The following is a 9,245-nucleotide window of genomic DNA, read 5'->3' as shown; positions in this document are numbered from 1 at the left end:
ACTACTCTCTTGCCCACAACTTTCTTTCTTCTTTAGCAAAGATCAATTTCTTCCCCTCCTTTTTTTCAGTGTCCAACGGGTAGGCGTGTTATCCATGGTTATATGCTCGTTATATACCAAAACTCTTGTCTTGTATCACTTTATCGCTTTCCTGATGCTCGTTATATACCAATACATTTCGGTAGAATCATGTTTACGATGGATAGACGTGAAATGCCATAGAATGTACTATAGAAGGATGTGACCAGTCGTCAACTCCTCTCACCTAGATTTTGTATGACCATTATACGAAATCACGTCTAGGCCTACCAAACTTGAATCATCTTAAAATGTAATCTAGGGGTACGACTAGTTGTTAGATTCTCCCTATCTGGAAAGTAATATGTTATTTAAGTCATTGTGTTGCCTTTTGTTAGTAGTCATATAACATTGTTTTCAATTTTTCTCTCTCAATCTTGCTTTCAAACTCTCTTTAAAAAATTTCTCTCCGTTTTCTAAAATCTTATTCGTAGAAACAGGGTCAGAAGCCTAAACATACGTTGTCCGGCCTGCCAATCCTAAATTGGCTTGGCTCACTCAGTGCTGAGAGTGAGTATCGCACAATCGACAAATCCGTTGCTAAAAAAAGTGTGATTATGACACGTAGCTCGAAAGGAAAAATAATGAAAAAGAAATAAAGTAATATAGCATGTTCGTACCAATTATCTCATTCCTACTTGAGAATGAGTCTAGGATATCTCTTATCAAAATGAGACAAGCGAGCATGTAGATAGAACACAAGACGAGTCACAAGATCCCCTAAAAGTAGACTATTTTCATACCACCAAAAGAGTATGAGCATTTGAAAATGTCTCTTTTCCATTCGATTATACTTTATCATCAACTGGGTTTCTCTGTACATGTCAACATTACTCGAGATCATCGTCTATAGGTTCGATATCTACTAAAAAAGAGAAAACCCATTTCCGACCTCCTAAGTTTATATATGAGATTGTTGCTTACGCTCCTAAAAAAGCTAAAAGATTAAGCCAATTGTGTGTAAACTTGTAAATGGATAGAGTTTTAAAGTATTATGAAGCCATCCTCGTTGTAATTTTAAATAAAATAAATCAGCTTTATCTACATTGGATATGAAAGCTATCCTAATTTCCTTATGGCCCTTCTTCTTTCTTTATGCCTCCACCCTCCAAACCTTCAGCAAAACCCCACCGCCGCCGTCCCCCACCCGACCACCGTCGGATTTCACGAGCCTACATCGCTGAATTCCAATTCCAAGAGACATTTCATCCTCAAAACAGCTTCACTCTGTCTAATTTCATTGATTCCAAAATGCCCAGTTGCCCAATCTTCCCAAATTTCGCCTACTTCGAAACAAGGCCTTCCTGGCCTTGCAAATACAAAGTCTTGGTTTCAGTTTTATGGTGATGGGTTCTCCATTCGTGTGCCGCCTCAGTTTGAAGACCTCACGGAGCCTGAGGTATGAACAAAATACCTCACTGATTTCTGTTTGTTTAATCGTGGTGTTGTGTGTGTTACCTCTGCTTCCACCAATATGAATAGTTTAAGGTTATTTACGCTTCATATTTGTTTGGAAACACACATGTTTAGTTGCTGTTAATGTCAATGGCATTAAGCAGAAGGCTCCAGCTTCAGGGCTTTGAGAATACCCCTTAATGTTTTGATTGGGAATTCTAACCTCAAGCTTTAGAATTATTATTGGCGTTGCTAGGTGGGGTTGAGAGACAGAGTCAGATTTTGGGGTTCTTCGATTGTGAGATCCTAGAATGGTTGGAGAAGAGAACGAAACATTTCTTATAATAGTGTGGAAACCTCTCCATAGCAGACGCGTTTTAAAACCTTGAGGGGAAACCCGACGGAAAAGCCCAAAGAGGAAAATATCCGCTAGTGGTGGGCTTGGTACTGGGCGGTGTGCCAGTGAGGACGTTGGTCCCTAAGGGGGTGGATTGTGAGATTCCACATCAGTTGGAGAGGAGAACGAAGTATTCCTTATAAGGGTGTGGAAACCTCTCCCTAGCATACGTGTTTTAAAACCTTGAGGGGAAACCTAAAGGGAAAGTCAAAAAGGACAATATCTACTAGCGGTGGGCTTGGTAGCGGGTGGTGTACCAGTGAGGACGTTGGTCCCCAAGGAGGGTGGACTGTGAGATTCCACATCGGTTGGAGAGGAGAATGAAGCATTTCTTATAAGGGTGTAGAAACCTCTCCATAGTAGATGCGTTTTAAAACCTTAAGAGGAAACCTGAAGGGAAAGCCCAAAGAGGACAATACTGGTATATGGACAACTGTGTGGACCGATGGGCTTAATCTACTAGCGGTGTGCCAATGGGGATGTTGGGCCCCAAGGGGGGTGGATTGTGAGATCCCACATCGATTGGAGAGGAGAACGAAGCAATACTTATAAGGGTGTAGAAACCTCATCCTAGCAAACGCGTTATAAACCTCGAGGGGAAACCTAAAGGGAAAACCCAAATAGGACAATATCTGCTAGTGGTGGGCTTGGGACCGGGCAGTGTGCCAGCAAGGACGTTGGGCCCTTAAGAGAGGTGGATTGTGAGATCCCAAATCGGTTGGAGAGGAGAACGAAACATTCCTTATAAGGGTGTAGAAACCTCTCCCTAACAGACACGTTTTAAAACCTCGAGGGGAAACTCGAAGGGAAAGCCCAAAAAGGACAATATCTCCAGCGGTGGGCTTGGGTTGAATTTTTTCTTGATTTTATTAGTGTATTCCACACAAGAGCTTGATGTGATCTTCATGTAAAGAAACAACAGCTACTAATTAGACTATATCTTTGTTCAACTCCTCTCCTACCTTTAGGCATTCTTATAACCATTCCCTTATGCTCGGTAGCTGTGGCCTTTTCTTGTACTTGTAAAAGGCTTATCATTTGCAGCTCGCTAAGTTATGTGCTTGGGGCTTGTAGGATTTCAATGCTGGACTATCTCTTTATGGAGATAAGGTAAAAACGAAAACGTTCGCAGCTCGGTTTGGATCTCCTGATGGGTAATGATATTTCTCTTCGTTCATATTGTTTGCTTTATGTATTTGGCTTATATTCATTCTGCTTTGTTCGTTAACACAGCTCTGAAGTTCTAAGCGTTGTCACTCGTCCAACGAATCAACTTAAGATCACCTTTCTAGAGGTAGCACAATGATGGCTGTGAAGTTTTCATTTGGTAATTCTAAAGAGCATCAATTTCTTACTAAACAGTTCATATCTAGCAAACCGTTTCTAAGCTCGGTGGCTCTTTCGTACTAAGAAGCTCTACCTAGAGAAAATCTCCATCAAATCTTAAACTGTTAAGTCATGTTTTGGAGCTTTTAAGCCCAAGATTGTTTGCTTACTGTTAACTCTGAGCTTCCCAAAGAGGTTTTTGAAGTTTCTAGTCACGAACTTCGATAAAAAAGATTCTGTTTTAGTTCTACGTACGTGCTTATTGAGTTATGTTCGTGTTTTATGGATAACGGTTTTAGGAGCTTCCGTTTTTTCTTGCGAAAAACAGGCGAAAGATATAACTGATATAGGTTCCTTGAGGGAGGCTGCAAAAATCTTTGTTCCAGGTACACATTTTGTGTTCAATATGCTAAGTAACTTTTTTGTGGTCATTTGGCTGCACATTTCATTCTAGCTATTGGGTTTGGTGTTCTTACAATGATAGGTGGTGCAACGTTGTTTTCGGCCCGAACGTTTAAAATTAAGGACGATGAAGGTTTCAGGTAACTATGCTACCAAGGCGTCCTTAGCTAGTTAGATTTATTTTTATCTTTTCGAGCTTTGATTAAGATCAATGAAACAATGGAATTGCATAATACAAAATGAAGAAAAGGCCACTTTAGCAAAAGCTTGTAGAAAGAAAGTCGACTCGAGATTACGAAAATGGTTGTGGTTGTTGAGAAGAAGAGGCAAAGGCTAGTTATAGAAATCCTTAGAAATCAAAACTCTAGAAAGGAAGGAACCTAACCATAGAGCATGCCTCTCAAAGGGCTCACGAGCTATCTAAAGTGCGGATCGATTGTTCCACAAAATAGGTAGGAAGTGTCGGTACACCAAAGAGTCCATCATTGAGCGATAGATTGAATGAGTTCAAGCTATGGTAGCCATGTACCGGAGGTTTATTGTAAATACCCAGATCCACCGCTAGCAGATATTGTCCTCTTTGGGCTTTCCCTTTCAGGCTTTAAAACGCGTCTGCTAAGGGAAGATTTCCACACTCTTATAACGGGTGGTTTGTTCTCCTGTCCAACCAATGTGGGACATCACAATCCACCCCCCTTCGGGGCCCAGCGTCTTCGCTGGCACTCTTTTCTTCCTCCAATCGATGTGGAACCGCCCCCAAATCCACCTCCCTTTGGGGCCCAGCGTCCTTACTAGCACACAGCCTCGGGGAACAGCGAGAAGGCTGGCACATCGTCCGGTGTCTGGCTCTGATACCATTTGTAACGACCCAGATCCACCGCTAGCAGATATTGTTCTCTTTGGGCTTTCCCTTTCGGGCTCGCCCTCAAGGCTTTAAAACGCATCTGCTAGGGGAAGGTTTCCACACCTTTTTAAATGGTGGTTTGTTCTCCTCTCCAACCAATGTGGGACATCACATTTATATTTTACGAGTTTTCTTGGCAACCAAGTATGATAAGGTTAGACAACCGTCTTAAGGTTTAGATGGAATGAGTTCAAGCTATCGTAGCCATGTACCTGCGGTTTATATTCTACGAGTTTTCTTGGCAACCAAGTATGATAGGGTTAGACAGTTGTTGAAGTTAGTGGATCCTAACTCACACTCAAGAACATAAACAATGCTATGAAATAATAATCTAGATCTAGTCTTCTTTGCCTATATAAGCTTTCATATTTCCATTTGATTACCTCTGTTTCGTTAAATTCAGGACGTATTACTTCTACGAGTTTGGGAAGAACGAAGAACACGTCGCGTTAGTAGCAACTGTTAATAGTGGACAGGTTTGTGATATACAATTTACCTTACATACTAAACTTCTTACTCTGATGAAGACGTGAGTTTGAGCCCTTTGACTTGCTTTATGACATTTGGATGAAGTTGTAAAATGGTAGAACTTGTATGAATAAGAGTTGATTCAAAGTTAAATTGTTCATGCCAGTAAATTCTTATTAATTGGTATGTGAATATGGCAAACATAACTTTAAAATTTTGAGTTCTGTCTGGCTATGAGATTCCATATCGGTTGGAGAGGGAACAGAGCACTTTTTATAAGAGTGTGGAAACCTCTCCCTAGAAGACGTGTTTTAAAACCTTGAGGGAAGCCCAGAAGGAAAAGCCCAAAGAGGACAATATCGGCTAGTGGTGGGCTTTGGCTATTACAAATGGTATCAGAACCAGAGACCGAACGGTGTGCCAATGAGGACGTTGGGCTCCCAAAGGGGGTGGATTGTGAGATCCCACATCGATTGGAGAGAGGAACAAAGCATTTCTTATAAGGGTGTGGAAACCTCTCTCTAGAAGACGCGTTTTAAAACCTTGAGGGGAAGCCCAGAAGGGAAATCCCAAAGAGGACAATATCGGCTAGTGGTGGGCTTGGGCTATTACAAATGGTATCAGAGCCAGATGCCGAGTGGTGTGCCAGCGAGGACGATGGGCTCCCAAGGGGGTGGATTGTGAGATTCCACATCGGTTGGAGAGGGGAAAGAAGCATTTCTTATAAAGGTGTGGAAACCTCTCCATAGAAAATGCGTTTTAAAACCTTGAAGGGAAGCCCAGAAGGGAAAGCTCAAAGAGACAATATCTGCTAGTGGTGAGCTTGGGCTGTTACAAATGGTATCAGAGCCAGACGCCGAGCGGTGTGCCAGTGAGAACGCTGTGCTTCCAAGGGGGGTGGATTGTGAGATCTCATATCGGTTGGAGAGGAGAACGAACCACTCCTTATAAGGGTGTGGAAACCTCTCCTCATTTTAAAACCTTGAGGGGAAGCCCAGAAGAAAAAACTCAAAGAGTACAATATCTGCTAGCGGTGGACTTGGGCTTGGGCTTGGACTGTTACAAACTCATCCAATTTGTCTTGACATAGCGTCTTCTTTGTCGTAGGCGTTTGTTGCCGGAGCAACCGCACCATTGTCCAAATGGGATGAAGATGGCATAAAACTCCGTTCTGCTGCTATATCTCTAACCGTACTATAATCAATTGCTGATCAAGTTATTTACATTAGCTTGTGAGTACTCCTCAAAACTTTACTCTCATGAATTGAATATCATATAAAATCTCGAATAAATTATAAATTTATATCGTGAACTTTGAATATTATGCCTATTTAATCCGTAAACTTCAAAAAAAAAACATATGATTTATGTTTCTTAACTCTTGATGATGCTCGTATTTAGCTGCTAAATTAATACCGTTAACGACATGCTCGTAACATTAATATTGATTGAGTTGACATGATATGCTGAACTAAATTATCGTAGTGTTTAATATCTAGAGAATATAATCGAACCTAAAATCTTCATTACAGTGAGCATGAAGTGAACTATTTTACGATCACTAGGCCTTAATGAACTTCATTTTAACATCACTCGACCTTTTTGTAACTATGATCTTAGTTTGATTAGGTTGGATTGGAACACTTTCTTCGGTCATTTCTTTCCATGAAAACTCGGTTTCTTACTAAACAAACGTACGTTTAAGATCCTATTGTTGCTGTCGTATGAACTATAGTTTGCTCTTTCCTATGCAAATATTGAGCTCATTTGAAATACTCGGCTTGGTCTAAAGATTGTTCGAACCTAACTTGTGAGAATTGTTTGATTCTGTTTGATTGTTGTCAAACTTGAACCCAAGATTATTACGTGTTGAAAATGATCGTTTTTTCTCTCTTGATAAGGTATATAGAGATGTCCACGGGATGGAGAGTGGAGACCGGGATGCTTTCCTTGTCTCTGTCCACACCTCTTGTTTTAAACCTCATTTTCGTGAAATTCTCTATTTATGTAACAATTCAAGCTCATTGCTAGAAGATATTGTTCGCTTTGGCCCGTTAAGTATCTCCGTAAGCCTCAGTGTTTTAAAACGCGTCTACTAGAGAGATGTTTTCACACCCTTACAAGGAATACTTCATTCTTCCCCTCTTCAATCCACCTCCCTTGAGGGCCTAGCGTCCTTGCTGGCACACTGCCTAGTGTCTAGCTCTCTAATACCATTTGTAACAGTCTAAGCTCACGGCTAGCAGATATTGTCCAATGTTTCGTTCTTTCAATCCACATACCTCCCTTGAGGACTTAGCGTTCTCGCTGGCACAATGTCTTGTGTCTAACTCTATAAGAGTTCAAGTCTATTGCTAACAGATTGTAACGGCCCAAGCTCACCGCTAGCAGATATTGTTCTCTTTGGGCTTTTCCTTTCGAGCTTCCTCTCAAGGTTTTTAAAACGCGTTTGGTAGGGGAAGGTTTCCACACCCTTATAAAGAGTGTTTGTTCTCCTCCCCAACCAATGTGGGACATCACATAGATATTGTTCGCTTTGGCTCGTTGCGTATCACTGTCAGTCTCACGGTTTTAAAACGCACCTATTAAAGAGAGGTTCCCACACTCTTATGAATGTTTCATTCTCCTCTCCAACCGATATGAGGTCTCACAATATTTTTTAAAATATTTAAAAGCCTCGTTATTTTTATTAATGAATTATTTGATTCCATGTCTAAACATATGATCCATTGTTCATAGCCATTATCAGATCTCAGTTGTGTAATGAATGCAAGGCCACTAGAACTTGAACTCTAGAGGTAAAGCCAATTTGTTGTCCAAGGGTGGATCGGAATATTTTCCGGTGAGTATTTGTGACGATACAAACTGATTCGCAGCTTCTGAGTAATGAATTCCATCCCAATTGATATACTTCGAGCTATTGTCGCACCCTTTTCCCGTGACTGTCGTCCCATTCAACGTCTTCGTCTGTCCACAGCCGATATCCCGGTCGTAGTTTAGAGGTGGACCTCCGTAGCCACAGCAAGCCATGATAGGTTGTTCAAACCCTGCCATACAACAATGCTGCAAGTCATCAAGATTTTACAGGATTAACCGAGACTATATATGGACAGAAGTAGAGCAAGATGGGTGACCGAGCCGTGAATAATTGGCGATGAGATTGGATTTTATCGAGTAGATATCGACGTATGTGACCGTGCCATCGGTGTATTGGCCCTGCAGTTTCTTACAGAGAGCATGAAGCTGTAGATTGAAGAGCTTGGCAGCTTGGTTGTGTGACGTGACGCATCCAAATTCATCGAGCTTTGATGGGTCGGTTCCAAATTTAGCAACGTTCTGAGCTAAGCATCCTAGGGGACCTGTGTTGTGTATCCAAAAATTCCTGGCCCCTTCATTGTACAGTTGCTGAAAAATAGGCACAGCGAAGGGACGATTGAACAGTTAAAAAATACTCTTAAACTTTCAAAAGTTTCTTTATCGTTAGTTTTGGATGAAAATCGTTAATATTTCGTTTAAAAAATATTATTGCATTTTCCCAAGTGTTTTCAACTTTCAAAATTACATTTATACCCTTTCAACTTTTTTATTCGTATCTTTAGTATACGGACATAATCGATAGTATCATGTATTAAAAATAACTATAAATTTTGAAGAGTAGCATTAAAAATTTTAAATTTTTTTAAAAAAAGTTAAAAATAGTTTTACCTTCACTAGGTTAAAGTAGACGAGAGAAAGATGATCCATAAGAGGTTGAAAAATGGTTAATAGTATTAATGTTACATCTGATAGTTCATTAGTATTTTGAAACGCAGTACTCAGTCCATATAGCAATAGTAAGAGTATTTTAAAAAACGTCAAGTATTAACGGTTTTCATCCAAAACTAACTATAGGAAGAAACCATTGGTCTAACCTGAATTCCGTTCTCAAACTCGGCTAAAATGGTTGGTATCGAGGCAAGAATTTGGTCGAGGGTTTTGGAGTAAAATGCACCAGCAAGATCATTTTGACCAATATCGAACATGTATAGCCCCTTTTGGAAGTAATCTTCATCTGGTAGGTATTTATCAAGCTTCTTACCACCTAAACAAATCAACACAAATCATCGTTTGTAAAACTCGATAACTCGAAAATTTCAATCATTCCAAATCAATTATTTCCGGTTGAATTGGGTTATGAACTTATTTGAGTTGGATTAAGTTCCAATAAATAAAAATATTATAGATTAGATTAGTTCATAGACTATACTAGAACCAGACTATGTTAAACTGAACCAA

The 9,245-nt window shown here is 40.3% G+C and overlaps 2 protein-coding genes across 3 annotated transcripts; one reads left to right on the top strand and one right to left on the bottom strand.

Moving 5' to 3' along the window:
- Positions 1-1,119: 1,119 nt before the first annotated feature.
- LOC111785779 lies at positions 1,120-7,054 on the top strand. 2 transcript variants are annotated; one of them, XM_023666167.1, is made up of 8 exons: positions 1,120-1,477; positions 2,945-3,024; positions 3,104-3,164; positions 3,525-3,582; positions 3,681-3,738; positions 4,906-4,978; positions 6,078-6,202; positions 6,872-7,054. In XM_023666167.1, exons 1-7 carry the CDS (start codon positions 1,154-1,156, stop codon positions 6,168-6,170), a joined length of 747 nt encoding a protein of 248 aa, XP_023521935.1. In that variant the 5' UTR covers positions 1,120-1,153; the 3' UTR covers positions 6,171-6,202; positions 6,872-7,054. The 2 variants fall into 2 exon arrangements, with proteins under 2 accessions (XP_023521935.1, XP_023521934.1); XM_023666166.1 differs by lacking the exon at positions 6,872-7,054 and having other exon boundaries at positions 6,078-6,353.
- Positions 7,055-7,559: 505 nt separating this feature from the next.
- On the bottom strand, positions 7,560-9,055 carry LOC111785780 (GDSL esterase/lipase At1g54790-like; the record flags this gene model as incomplete). The annotated part of the gene is made up of 3 exons (XM_023666168.1): positions 7,560-8,017; positions 8,105-8,375; positions 8,882-9,055. Coding segments are annotated over 3 exons (714 nt in total), but the record flags the coding sequence as incomplete, so codon positions are not given.
- Positions 9,056-9,245: the final 190 nt, after the last annotated feature.

The sequence above is a fragment of the Cucurbita pepo genome, unplaced genomic scaffold (assembly GCF_002806865.2).
Source record: "Cucurbita pepo subsp. pepo cultivar mu-cu-16 unplaced genomic scaffold, ASM280686v2 Cp4.1_scaffold000730, whole genome shotgun sequence".
Classification (NCBI taxonomy): Eukaryota; Viridiplantae; Streptophyta; class Magnoliopsida; order Cucurbitales; family Cucurbitaceae; genus Cucurbita; species Cucurbita pepo.
The sequence above is the reverse complement of the archived record's forward strand: the minus strand, read 5'-3'. Positions and strand labels throughout refer to the sequence as shown.